Source organism: Lepidothrix coronata, unplaced genomic scaffold (assembly GCF_001604755.1).
Source record: "Lepidothrix coronata isolate B3197 unplaced genomic scaffold, Lepidothrix_coronata-1.0 Scaffold275, whole genome shotgun sequence".
In the NCBI taxonomy this organism is placed as follows: domain Eukaryota; kingdom Metazoa; phylum Chordata; class Aves; order Passeriformes; family Pipridae; genus Lepidothrix; species Lepidothrix coronata.
The window spans coordinates 757,863-772,445 of NW_016690455.1; the positions used below are offsets into that span (position 1 = coordinate 757,863).

The 14,583-nt window shown below is 40.4% G+C and overlaps 1 protein-coding gene across 1 annotated transcript in view; it reads left to right on the forward strand.

The window, feature by feature from the left end:
* Positions 1 to 14,583, forward strand: part of MGAT5 (mannosyl (alpha-1,6-)-glycoprotein beta-1,6-N-acetyl-glucosaminyltransferase) — a 121,009-nt gene extending 106,426 nt beyond the window's left edge. The window contains exons 14-17 of the mRNA XM_017836322.1: positions 1,522 to 1,638; positions 2,424 to 2,498; positions 5,608 to 5,765; positions 7,167 to 14,583. Coding sequence (XP_017691811.1) covers positions 1,522 to 1,638; positions 2,424 to 2,498; positions 5,608 to 5,765; positions 7,167 to 7,365 — 549 coding nt within the window. The 3' untranslated portion in view covers positions 7,366 to 14,583. The remainder of the gene's footprint in view (positions 1 to 1,521; positions 1,639 to 2,423; positions 2,499 to 5,607; positions 5,766 to 7,166) is intronic.

The window sequence follows — 14,583 nt, forward strand, 5'->3', positions numbered from 1 at the left end:
ATACTTAAACCAAGTACTAGTCTGAGAAGTTTAGTGGTTCATCTTCCAGATCAGATCTGGCTTTAATGTTGCCATCTGTCTGTCTGAGATGGTAGAGAAAGAGTCTAAAGAATATTCCTAAAGCTTTGTGGAATTTAAAACACTGGGTTATATTCATATTTTTAAAGGAGCAATAGAAAGTTCTTTGTTGTTACAGAAAGCAGTAGGAATGTAGCTTCTGCCTATGAAGTGCAGACATAAGCGCTCTGGGAACTCAGTCTTGGAAACCCAAATTTTTACGTACATACAGTTCTACTTGCGGTAGAAATACTATTGAAAAAAAAAAGGTTAGAATATGTCAGTCTTCTTCTCCGTCCGGCTGCCTGAGCCATGAGGTGGGAGCCCGTGGAGAGTCCCCTGGAGCACTGCTCTCACAGCACAGATTTCTGCTGTGTAACTATAAGACTGGCTTGCCTCATCCACAAGCAAAATGCAGTAGGCAAATTTAAGAAAAAAAAAATTAGTTTTTTTAATAATTTTAGTAGTGAATGCAATAGTTTCCTGCATTCACTTGAGGAAGAGCTCAAGTACAGTGTATGCCTAGTGCAGGAGAAGGTTCTGCCCAACAGACACGGTTTCCTGCTTCAGATTTTCTGCAGTTTGAATAAAGATAGCATAAAGAGGCAGCTGTATAAACAATGTCTATAAATAATCTATCCTGTGGGGTTTTTTTGGTATTTATTTAAAAAACAATTGTCTTCTGAGGCTGGTGTGAACCACTCCCCTCTTCTGTAGCTTTTGCTCCCTTTCAGTGTGTTCATTTGCATGTTCCTTTTCACTCCTGGGCAGCCTGTTACAAAAATTACTTTTAGTGCTGTCCCACAAGTTCTGAAAGCAACTCTAATACAGCTCTTCTTAGTTACCTTAAGTGATATTTTCCTCACTACTTTGTCGGAAAACAAATTCAGTGAACACTCTTCCTGAGGTCAAATTACTCTTGTAATACTCAGTGAATTCATCCTGTGTGATAGAAATTATTCTCTATATACTGTTGCTCACAGAACTTTGGAAATGTTTGAAATCTGAAGGAAAAACAGGATGAGGACATTATCTGAAGGAGAGACAGACAGGGTGAGGGTGACATCTCTGGGAGCCAGTCATGCAGGTCTGACCAGGACTGGTGGCAGAGATGGGCTGTGAAAAAGGAGGGTGGCTCTGTGGATGAGCTGTGGGGAAGCAGGGTCATGGTGTAATTTCAAGTCTTCTGTGACATGGGTCATTGTGAGGATCAAAGTCTCAAACTGGAGGTTGCACATATGTTACTTCTGATCTGCACTATCTGATTTTCAGTTTTCCAGCTAAATTCACTCTCTAAATAAGAGAAAATCTGAAAGATAACTCAGAAGGTGTGATGCTGACTGTTAGATTCTAGCTGAATGCTTGCATTATCCTACTACATTTCATCCAAAAAGTGTGATTAAGAGTGAGAGGTAAGAATATCTTGATACATTAGTTTTTATCATTATCATTTCTTTATTTCAGTTGACATCTCAGCATCCCTATGCTGAAGTTTACATTGGGAAGCCCCATGTCTGGACTGTAGACATCAATGATCTTTCTGAAGTTGAGAAGGCTGTGAAATTAATTTTGAATCAAAAGGTGAGAAATGTGTCCTCAATTTGCCATCAACGCTTGAGGGTGTAGTGTGTACTGCATGTGGAGTGCTTCCTAATGTTAGTCTGATGACTGCACTTTGGTAGGATATTGGAGAAAAAAATGGTTATTACATATCTGTGGTTTCTAAATTATCATGTTTTAGTACTGGATATGTCAGGTTTTTTCTTGAAAAAATATAAGCGTGGGTGAATTCGTATAGAAATGTGAATTTCATATGTGAATTGTACAGCAGTTTATATTTTCTGTGCATTCAGTGAGGAAGTTTCGTTGTTGATCCTTAGAGCATTGCAAATTCTTCAAATGCTGCTCAACTCTGTTGACTGATTTTGTAGCCTTGACATAACTACCACAGAGGTGCTTGTGCACTTTTGGTGTGGAATGGTAATGAGGGCACTTCAAGGTGGGGAAAAAAAAAAAGTTTGAAGTATTTTTCAAAGGTATCACATTCTTTTTTGTCACTTCAGCTTCAGAACTGAAACTTAGTTAAAACAGGAGCTCTGGAATCCCATAGGATCTCAGGCAGGCTTTACATCTACCACTTTGCAATACACCCTGGGTTTCCTTAAAGTTACTCATGGAGCAACTTTTACAGCCTTTAAAAAGGAGCAAAACTCAGCTTAAACTGCTGATGGTTTAGTAAAATCGTGATTTGTTAACGAGTTTATTTGTATTTATTGTTGCTGCTTGAGCTGTAATGGAGTATTTGAAACACACAAAGTTGATTGAAACAAAAAACCCTCTAATCTTAACACACTCTGTTTCCACAGATTGACCCTTATTTGCCCTATGAATTTACATGTGAGGGAATGCTTCAGAGGATGAATGCATTTATTGAAAAACAGGTATGAGCTTTTATTGTGGGATTACAATCTCGGTTTATGTTGGAAAGGAAGGACCCTCTCCATTTTAAAGCTTCTCAGTGTTGTTGCTGTCCAAGTAGAAATAATAGTTGTGCAGACCTTGGTGTTACATGAAAGCAGAAAGGCAAAGTAATTTTTCAGTGTGTATGTGACTTCTTTAACTGTGTACACAAAGAAAAGCTTTGTATCACGAAGGATCAGGTAAATACTGATACTCTTTGGTAGAATTGCAGTTGGGCTACAGCCTCTGGGCAGATTTTTCAAGCATTTAGTTTCAATCGATAAAGCTTTAAATGGTTTGGAAACCAGTTACTTAAAGGACTTTTGCTCCCTGTGCATACTGAGAGCTGAGAGCAGCTGAAGACGTTGAGTTGGAGTAATAAACTGCAGAGATTTACATGGGATCCTGGTTTCTAGAGACTGTATGTTTGCTTGGACTTCTACCCAAGCCAGATTTGTTGCAGGAGCCAGCTCTGCCTTTTGTTCTGGCTGGTGCAGAAGAGAGATAGGAAAAACTTTTATCTCTGATATGTCATTTAATTGCCAGTTTTCCTTTCAAAAGCACTGGACACGCTTCTCTGTACCTGTATTTCTGTAAGCGTGTGGTACTAAAAGCAGTCATAAAGAATAACACAGTTCCAGGTCAGAAGTGTAGTTAACATGGCACAGCTATTTCCAGTTTCCTACCAATAAACGCTTAAAACTTTTTTGCCGCTGTATTGATGACATAACCTGTAAAAGTATCTCTTCTGCTTTTGGTTCTTCTACCCAAGTGAGCTATAATTGAGAGTTTTTGTCAATACAAGAAGAAACGGAGCTCAGTGCAATGGGAGAAAAAGAGTCAGTCTAGAGATTGCACCTGTGGGGGAAACCTGTCTCTCCCCTCTGGCCCTCCTCCAAGGGCTAAGCCCTGCTTTGTGCTTCTCAGAAATCAGTAGAGCATTGCAATTTTGACCATTGCTTTGACTAATTGTCAAAAGTCAGTGGCGTTTCAGAGCCCCCAAGATGCTCAAGCATCATTATTAGCTGCATGTGCTTAGCACTGCACCTGATTAATGTGTCAGATGAAGCAAAAATAAAAGCTGAGACCTTATTTTGAGGAGTTTGTGGTGGGAGGCAGGCAGAACAGAGAAAGCAGCACAAGCTGGAAACAGGAATAAAGATGCCTAGAGCTGGTCAGGTTCAGAGGCTGTGGGGTACATTGACCCCCTGTGGTCTTCAGGGGATGTTTGAGTGTGAAGAGGATGGGGCCAGATACGCTCACCCACGAGTCACTCTGTGGAACAGTGAAGCTGTAGGATTTAAAGGAGGTGTTTGGAGTTCTTCTTCTGGGGCCTTAGCTCAGGGCCAGGAGGGAGGACAGTGTTCACAAGAAAGGTTTGGTGAATGCCCTGAACCTTCAGATCCAACAGCTGGGCTAAAGGTCTTTATGGTGTGAGGTAAGAGAACTATTGTGAGCTGTGGTTTCACATTTAGCAGTGCCAACATCAGTTGAATTAAACCAACTTTCACTCCAAGCTACTCCACTGCCCCTGCCAGCAGCCCAGTGTGGCTGTGAGGTGCATCCAGGCCATCTGCTAAATCCATCCTTTTTACTTTGTGGTTGCACAGACAGTTGTGTCTGCTCTGCAAAGCAGCAGCACAGGGTGGGAACCAAAGGGTGGGACTGCTTAAATTTTGGCACTGCCATCAAAGGAGCAGCCAGACAACTGCAGCCAAAGCAGCAGGGATTCCCTGCTGCAAATCTGGGAGCTGTTGGATGGGGCAGACTGGGCTGGTGGAACACACAGGCTGACTTTGAAAGATGTGGTCAAGAAGAGTACTTGGTAACCCAGCAGAAAATGTTTTTGGCAGGGCTCTACTAGGTTAGAAAACTGACTTGGCTCAGCAAAGGGTCAGCTGAGCACCAGAGCTTGGCAAAGGCAGTGAGGCCATTCATCCAAGAGCAAGAAATGACTGAGGAAGGAGTACACCTCCTGTGACAGCAGGGCTAGGCCAGTCTCACCTTGAAATTCATGGGTCCCTTCCAACTCAGGATATTCTTTGTTTCATGGTTGTATAATACTAAATTTATGGTTAGACCTGGAAGTATGAAAACTTCCTCTTTCAACAGAAGAAATCTAAATGGAATAAAAGAACTGCAAACTGATATTGAGAACTGCTAGATCACTTGAGGCTTTGGGTCACAGTGAGGGACCTGTTCACACAAGTCGTTATCCAGAGAAAGCAAACCTCTATGGACCAGGCCCAAATTGTTTTATCACCTTTTGATGAGAGTTGCCAAATGTTAAAATACAGTCTGGGTACTGTGGAATGTTATATAAAACCAGTGATTAAAATTTTCTTTGCTTTTTCTCATTTTAAATGTCAAGACCATAAGAACTTGTCTTTGAATAGTTTTTGCAAGCAGGTGTGTTCAGGTGTCATTTCTTCCCTCCCTCTTCCCACTGTGGTGACACCTGACTGCAGATATTATTTATAGCCAGGTTTTTCTCAGTGTTGGGAAAGCGCTTTGAATTAGCAGCAGTTCAGCCATAAAGAACAAACAAACTCCTGGTTGCTTTACAGAAATCTTCAGTTTTTTATGAGTTCAGCTCACTCCATAGCACTGAGTCCCCAGATCATTCCCACATGTCTCTTCCCATGGGCAACTTGAGACATTTCTCTTCTAACTGGCCTCTGGAATTCTTCTCCCACAAGAACGTCCTCCTGATATTTGTGCTGTTATGAAAATAGTTTTGCCTGCAGTAAATTAGTGAAACAGGAATCCCTGAGATAAATCCAAAATGGGTTGGGTGTGTGGAAGGAAAGGGACTGGTAAAGTTGCTTATGATAAATTTTAAAAGGTAAGGGTAGGAAAGAAGCTTCTTTGGGAAGAATGATACTACATTTCAAGTAAAAATCAAAGGTGGTCATTTCCTCCTGCTAAAGATTAAATATTCTTTTTAAATGTGCTTAAATTATTGATTTTAATACAACTAAAGTGAGCTGCAAAATGATTGCTTGAGTGATAACCACTTATTTTACTTATGGGGAAAACTGCTGTCAAGGGACCGAACACATCATAATAAAATCTCCTCTGTCACTGCAGGATTTCTGTCACGGGCAGGTGATGTGGCCCCCATTAAGTGCCCTTCAAGTAAAAATTGCTGAACCCGGAAAATCCTGTAAACAGGTTTGTCAGGAAAACCAGCTCATCTGTGAGCCTTCCTTCTTCCAGCATCTTAACAAGGACAAAGCTCTGCTTAGGTAAGTACTTAAAAGCACAGCCATGTTGTTTGGTCTCTTTTTATTGCACTGGTCTTTGCCACACATAAAATTTGGTGCATGAGTTGTGTGAGAAGGGAAGGTGGGGAGAAAAGCACTGTTTGGCTGCAGCAGCTGTGAGGGTGCTGGCGGTGCTTTTTGGCAGTGCATGGCAGTGGTGACTGCTGTGCTGAGAGTGTTTGCAGGGAGGAGTACAGCACCAAAGCAAAAATTCACATCTCTGCCTTTCCCCCTCTGTCTCCTCTGTGTGTGCATCATTATTTTAAAAATAGCTTCTATAAAGTCTTGCTTTTGTTTTTTGATCTGCCTCTTTGGTCACACTTAACATCCCAATTGAAACACTGTATTCATTGGCAATTAACAATGACTCTTCCTGCAAACCTTTTGTCACTATTGTCCAGGGTAAAGAATTGTAAACCCTTGTACATTAAAGGTATTGGTGCTAATGTATAAAGCTCACCAGCTATGCAATAAAGAAATGAATGTTGCTTTCAGGTGCTATCTCTTTGGGAATATGTCTGTGTTCCTTTCAGAATGAAAACAAAGCTCTCAAAGCTAAGCTCCCACAAATGGCTGCTAGGGAATCTGCTTTCCAGGTTTTCTATCCCCACTTTTTGCTAAATTCAATTTGTATTTTGTTTGAAAAGTTATAATTTCCAGTGGAGTTCAGAAGCAGCTCATATAAAAACCTGGTCAGGCTTCTTTTCTAGCTGTCTAGACAAAATCATAGTTCTGTGGGAAAAAAAAAAATCTGTTAAATGCTGAGAGCTACCAATGTTTCCAGAATAAGTGAAAAACAAGGCTCTGCTGGAGTTGCTACCCTCCTGCTTAAGCTTTGTGGTCAGAAAATGGCATTTCATTTCATTTTCCAGCTTGCTGTTTCTGGCAGGTTCCTGGGAGTGACAGGCCCTGTTCTGCCCAGCTCCCACTGTAGTCCAGCAGCATCCCTCATCCCTCATCCTCACAGTCCAGCTCACCCACCTGGAGCTGCTCAGGGCTGCATGGCGCTCTGTGGCTTTCCTGGGAGAAAGCCCTGCTGAAATTAGAGAGAATTATCTCCTGATTTTAGATTCTCTGGGTTTGTCTTACTAAAAATCCATGGTGTATTTAAATATTAGGTTTTGGGGAGTAGTCAAAAGCATTTTTTTCCTTTTTAACTTCTTTGATGAAGTTCAGTGAAGCTGAAAAGGCAGTGCTGCCCTCTGCAGAGAGAATCTGCACAGGAGAAAAGAAAATCACGTTCTGGAAAGCTGCAGCTGTAAATGTACTTGATCTAGGATATAATTAAAAGCATTTTCTTTTATTTTTAGCAAGGAAGGATGAAAACTGTACCAAACTCCTATAAACTCCAGTGTGATTTAGATCATGTGCTTTGCTTTTCAGGCATAACATCGAATGTCTCACCATGGAGTCTGCAAATGATATTCTGGTCCCCTCTTTTGATGCAAGAAGGAAGCACTGTGTTTTCCAAGGTGACCTGCTACTGTTCAGCTGTGCTGGATCCCACCCCACCCACAGAAGGATCTGCCCCTGCAGAGACTATATCAAGGGGCAGGTTGCTCTTTGCAAAGACTGCCTATAGCAGCAGCAGGGCTGCTTTGAGTTGGGGACAAAATGTAAGTAGTTTGGAGAGGAGCTACTTATTACTTCCTGCACTTTTGTCCAGGTTTTTTCGCTGCAGGCAGAGCTATCATTGCTGGGCAGAATTGTCTTCTAAGAGAGGAGGGATTCATAATAGACAGCTCACTGATCTGTTTTTCCTGTAAGGACGTTTGCAGTGTAACTCTTCAGACTCCTTCACCTGTTTGCAAAGAGAAACAAGTTTCATGTTCGACAGTGATTTGAAGATGACGGCGCAGAATAGTTTGTAGAAAATTTCCAGACCCATCAAATTTCTGGTTTTGTTGTTTGGGTGAAGTGTTTTCTATTTTTTAATGAGTTAGGACATCCCTCATCATGATTAGCTGAAGTATTTAAACTTCATTCCAGTGGAAAATTGAAAAAAGTGTGCTTGAGGGAGGGAGGTGCCAGGGAGGAAGGACTAACATTTTATTCTAGGTGCACTGGTTTGGGTACAGCTTTAGCTTGAATGGCTACAAAGTGGTTTACTTCACAAAAACTTGGAATCACAAGAGAGATCTGTACCCTATTATTGGGTTATTTGGGCCCAGTTCTGTTTTTTTTTCCTTCTGTTTTTTTTTTCCTTCTGTTTTTTTTTTTTATTGAATCTTTGTATACAACAAAGTATTGTCTGCATCACAGCTGCTGTATCAGAGCAGTCTAAACAGAGTGTCACAAATGAGCAAACAGGCAGTTGACAGCATGTGACACATCTTGGTGACTGGATAACTGCAAGGGCTGTGGCATTCTTCAGTGTGGAAAAGCTACAAAAACATACTGCCATTTTTGGAATGGACTCATCACAGTTTACTGGTCCCATTTAGAGAGTAATCCTCGGAATTTGCCCATGCTTCTGTTGTAGTCTGTCTACTAGAAATACTGTGTGAAGCAAAAAGTATTCAGCATATTGGAGCAATATTATCGTTAGAACCTCATTTTGCTACGGCTTCCAGTAGTTAAAGTGTTGCTGAATGACATAGAAAGGTAAAACTAAGCTAACTATAATTATTGTATGGTAGAAATGTAAAATGTCTTCATAACTAGCTCGGTTTTTAAAGAGAAATTTTTTCTGAAGAATAAGTAAGAGGAAACAAAGTACTACAAAGAAAAGCATTGATCAGTCTCATGGGTTCCTTGATTGATTTTCTAGTTTTAGGGGCTTGTTTGTTTCATTTTTTCTTTTTTGTTTTTTTAGCAAGCACACCAATTACAAATTTAGGGAAAAAAAACAATTTGAGTTTGGAATTCAAATCAAACTTCAGTTTTTTAGAGCAGCAAGTTATCTGTTCTTAACTGCCTTCTTTTTATAGAGGTAATTTTTGTTATTTTCAGCAGAAGGTGACGTGCTTGACAGCACCATTTGTAGTCAGGAAATTATGTGCTAAGATTAGTGAGAAACAAATCTGCAGTGTCTGCAGGTTTGCAACTGGGACATGCTCTCACTATGCTGGAAAAAACCCTCAAATCAAGACGAACATTTTTTTCATAAAGATTAACCAGCGTCACCAGGTAATCATGAAAAGCATAGATACTTTACATTTTCCTTTCTTGGATATATCTGGTTGGTTCAGATTGTTTTTGTAAGTGGCATTCATTATCTGTGTGGGAATATTGATGGGTCTAGTGACCTACCAAAGACCAAGCAAGGCAGATGCTATTTCACCTTGGATAAATTCTCCAGACCAATATACATTTAAAGTTTCAATTTGAAAGCAATGAATGAGCCTTTTCAAGCCTCTGTTTTCCTGCCTCAGCACTCCTGACAGTGTTACCCTGTAACACTCCGTAACATCTCTCTGGACTACACAGGAGCCTAATCCTGGGGGATTGTTGAGTATCCGAAAAGGGTCTGTGGGAGCTGTTGAACAGCAGGGCCACCAGGATCTGGGTTTGATGGTGGGAAAATCTGCTGTATTTTAGAGTAATTTTTCAGAAACAGAACAGCTGGGTTCTTTAATGGGAGGCAAAGTTTTTTTATGAAAAGAAAACAAATGCAAACCAGTATGAAAATCCTTCCTGCTGCCATAGCTCAGCATTTGCTTCAGTCAGCACAAAGGTATATTGCAAAAGTTTGCAATAGTTTTACTACCCTGGCAAAGCTGGGGGAGGATGATTGGAAATGGGTCTGAGCAGGCGCAACAATGAATTCTGTATTTATATGAAATATCCCCTGCCTACCTGTGCATATCTGTGCAACTAGAAAAGCCTGAGTATCCAAGTGTATGTACTTCCAGCTGGTGCCAAAAGTAAAGGCAATAGTAGGACTTGTCTTTGCCAGTTCAGCCTGAGGTTCTTCAGGCAGGAATTTAGTTTGGACTGAGATATAACAGAACTATGTCGGAAACAAAGATTTGTGCGTGTGCACCTGAAGAATGCAAAACATGTGGGTTTTGCTGTAGTGTAATTCTTTGCTGTAAATACATATTTGCTTGTTTCCCCCTTGCTGTATGGCCCCCATGACACACTGCATTTGATTTTGCCTCTAAACCTTTAAAGATGGGAGGGGTTTGGTATTTGTTATAAGATTTTCTGGTCTAGTGCTTTGCTCAATGCTAAGTTTGCCTTTACCACAGAAGGGAGAGTTTATTCTAAGCTCTGTTTTTCCATGCTGTAGCACTGTTTCTAGTCTGCTGAACTGAATTACTGCATTCTGGCAAAAATGAAACAGCAGCACCAATGCCGCTTGCATTTCAGCCAGGGACACAACATCCGAATTGGCTTCAGAGTCACTTGTCTCTGATCTGATTTCCACTGAAACCTATAGAGAAGATTCATTAATCTCAAAGAAAAAAGAATCAGGACCTACAGCTTCAGTCTAAATTTCTGTAAAAGGAGACTATCATGTGAGAACTGTAAGTGCATAAACTTTGCAAGCATTGCTCACTTAACTCCGTTCAGCACTCCCATCGCACAGCGTGTTCCTTCATGCAGTGGTAGATAAGTGAATCCTTCTGCAGATAAGCACTCAGGCAAATCCATGTGGGACTATTTAAAAGTCTGAGTAATTTACAAAAACCTATAATATATATCCACATTTCAGGATAGCGGGCAGCCTTCTGTCCAGGTTCCATAAGTATTTTCTTTCCTAATTAAAGAATAAAGGTGTAGTCCAATTCTTGCACTTAACCAGGGAAGTTAGAGATGGGACTGTGCTGCTGTTGTCAGTCTGAGAGTAAAGCTTGCAGCTTCCTTTGCTCAGAAGCCAGGTTTTTGCATGACTGCATTTGAATATATTGATCTGTGATTGATGGGGAAAAAAATGTCAAAAGTTGAATACAAAACCATTTTACAAGCTTTTAAACATATCTCTCATATCAAGACATTCTTTGTTTTAAAATTTTGTATTTTTGTATGTGACCTAGTTTTTTTTCAAAAATCTTGTTCCTACAGGATTAGAAAACTTGAGAGAAGCATTTACATATTTATTAAAATTAACATAAAAGGCTTGCCTTTGAAAGGTAAAGTTGGTAAATACACACTGTTTAAAAATGCCAATAAAAACCTCATTTATTTCATATATGCAAGTTGATTTGCACATGTATAGAGTTGCTTTTTGCATTTTTTGCTTAGTTTCTATGTTTCTTTTTGTAAGTTATAGTTGCAGCAGTGTGTTTGCTTGTTTATATCAGATTATGTTTCTACAAATATTTAATGTTTATGTGCCTTTTTTTTACTTTCTTTGGGGTTTGGATGTGTGTTTGGAATATGGACACTGTCTGAACAAGTATAATGGAACACTAATTCCAGGTAAATAGTGCTAATGAATCTACAAGTTAGAGGTGTGAATTTTGAGTATTTTTACATAGTGGAGAAATCTGTTCTAGAAGTGTTAAGGGTTAATAAGATAAAAGATACTATAATAATTCTTGTAAAACATTGCTTCTGCAAGCAGAATGCAATTTACTGAGTATCTGTGATTTGGCATGAGAGCTCCTGCTGGGACGGGATGTCTGTTCAATGACCAGGGAGCAAAGGAAAGCCATTAACATTCCCCAAGGAGACAATGCTAACAGAAAACCTCCAGAAACAGCCACAGCTGATTTGATGAGCAGGAAAATTGAAAATCCACATTGAAGTCTGTGAGGTGTTGGTTTTTCAGATAAAGATGGCTCAGCATGGATGTGCAGGGGGTGATTGCTGATGCTACCAGAGAGTACAGTCTTTTTATCGTACCTGAATTTACAGCTCTCAGTGGGGAGGAAACTCTGGCTATTCAGCTTATTGCAGATGTCTTTTCTTTTTAATGCTACTACTTTTCTGCAACAGTAGTTTGCAAAGTAGCTGCTGATCAGGTTTCAGTTGGAATAGAGTTGTAGCCAGAGCCAGGACTCTGTGTATTCCCAGCTCCACTCTGCTCCCAGCTACTTGTGCCAGCTTTTCCAACTTGCTGATTGCCAAGGTTCAGACTTGTTGAAGGTTTCCTCTTGATATCATCAGCCCCAATCAGGTTGTGAGCTGATGTCTTCTCACTTAGTCATGTTGTTCTCCTGTCCTCTAAAATCCTAGTCATATCTCCAGTTTGTCCTTGATATGAAGACATGCCCTCCCCTCTCAGGAACAAGTGGCCCATCTAAATTGCAAAGGTGATTTATGAGTTTGTAGCACTTTTCACGTAAACAAAATCCAAATTGTTTTCTCAGGTATGTCTTTTGCTCACAGTGCATTTCAGGACCAGATTTTGCTAGTAAATTAAATTAAATGGGATGAATCAGGCTGGATACAATCTCATCCAAGTCTAATTAACTTTGTGACTCCCACTGCTTCAGTGATAGCACAACTCCTCCATTAACATTTCTTAAAATTAAAAAAGCAGCCCTCTCTTTTTAATAAAGATACAGCACTGTATCTTACATGATAAAGACCAAACACTTGCAGGGTTTGGTCTTTAACTTGCAGGTTTACACACATATCAGCAGCCAGTTTTGCTCACTGTCACAGCATATCAGCTCTGGCTAAGTTGATGTTACTGAGTATTAAAGTATCAATTTAGTCTATCAGTAAAGCGTCAGTTGAAAATTTGGTTAAATCACTGTTCAGGCTGCAGTCAGGCTGCAGAGGAATGGCCTGTTTGTTGTTTGTTTATTTTTAAAGAGATCAGGAGTTATCAGTTTCCAGTTTCAGTCTTTTTTCCAAGGGTGCTAACATTTGGCATGGCTGTTTCTTTGTGGTGTTTGCCCTACAGCTGCTATGCCTTCAGCTTCTGACTTGTGATCTCTTTCCATTTGTAGTTCTCCTTTGGTCCCATCATTTTAGGGATCACTGTAAAGTCCAGGAGAATAATGCACTGACAGATGTATGTTTTCATTCAGGCTGAAAAGCCCAGGGACAGATAAAATTTCATTGAGATTTGCTTTAATAATATTGCTGTAAAGGTAACATCAAAACATACTGTTTTATGGGCAGTGACTTAAAAATATGAAGGTAAGATTTAAAGCAGCTCTATAGGTTTTTTTTTTAAATTAGTTTGTAATTTCCAAATATTATATTTAAATTGAATGTGTAAACAGCAACTCCATGTATCAGGTGTAAAATGTTTACTGTAGGAATGTGTTGAAAATACCAGAGGCTGAACCCCAGAGTGCCTCAGATGTGCAGCATCATTTGTGTTCTTTCTTCCAGGGAAAAGCAACAAAGTGCAACCATTGCTGATGTGCCTTGCACATTGGGACTCACCCATTTTTGTAGGTGTAATCCTTTTCATATCCATTAATTATGAACATACAGTGGTATGTCTTATTTCAGCAGACCTCTCTCAACAGCATTAAGCCACCTGTTTATTAAATGGGAAATAAAACCAGATCCTCCTCAAAGTTTTGATAGAATCAGTAATAACTCCACCATCAACACACAGAATTAAAAACGCATTAAAAAGCGTTAGTTGTATTCAACTAAGGGAAACCCTTCTCTCTGCTGGCAAGATCAGTGCAGGTGCCATTTACTTAGGTGGGCTGTGCATGGGACCAGAATTTGTCACCTCACTTAAGGGCTCGCAGGACTGGAGCACTGAGGACCTGCTGTCCCCACATTTCACAGCCACCAAAACGCGCGGCTGCTTCTTGCGCAGGAGAACGTGTCGGGCTGAGCTGAGCTGGGCTGAGCTGAGCTGAGCTGAGCTGTCACTGCAAATACCAGCCCTGGGTCAGTGCCTGCGTCCTGCAGGAGCCCCCCAAAGTCCTTGGCTTTAAGGAGAGCATGTAAATAACGCCCTGGCGTTTTCGTGGAGCCATGCAGGCACTCGGCAAAGTGCATGCAACGCAGCCTGGCTCTGATTCCAGCAGCTGCAGAGTAGTCTGAAGTATCAAATAGGTACCTGATAAGTTAAATTGCTGTCTGAGGGAAGTTAATTTTAATAGGGTTATACCCAGAACTAATTTGTTATGTTCATTAACGGATCTGTTGCAGTACAGTGACAGTGAAAACCATTTTTAAGGAGTCATGGGTTTATTTGGGTTTTTTGCAAGGAATGCAGCAGAGGAGGAGGAAATGGCAGTTTTTACCAAAGGAAAAATGAGTAAGTTTTATGAGGAAAGGTACCCTGAAAATTCTAAGAGAGCCAGAAGAAAAATATAAGGGAATCTTTACAAAGCTAATTTGGGCTTGGGGAAGTTGATCCCCCTGAGCTTGCTGGGCTGACTGCTGAGGGAAGATCCTCCAGAGGGCAATTTTGGGCAGCTCTTTGGGTTCTGATCTGCATCATTTCCTGCAGGAGTCTCCCTTTCCACTGGTGAAGGGGGTCAGTATCTGAATAAGCCTTGTAGCACTGTAAATTAACAAAAATCCCTACTGAAATCATTGAAAGTAAAATACTGCTTTTTGCAGACAATAATCTGGAGTCAGTTAGGGTTTTTAAATGTACACGAGAACTTCAGGGTCAGGCTCGTACTGTGGGGTGTTTGGTTTGAATTCTCCCCTAACAGGTTGATCCTTTGTTTTATTTCAGTGGTTGTGTTCCACTATATTACGTTCAAGCAGCTGGATTCAAACAGAACAGAACGCAGTGGTTCAGATACTGCCAAGTCACTGGGGTTCAATAGGATGGGATTTTTTTTTCTTTTTTTTTTTTTTAGAACAGTAAATGTCTGTACTTTAATGGCATAGAAAAATGCTTTGTTTTCACTGTTGTAGAAAAAAACTAGGGAGAATTTATTTTTCAATAAACTTTTTTCTTGTGTGATTTGGA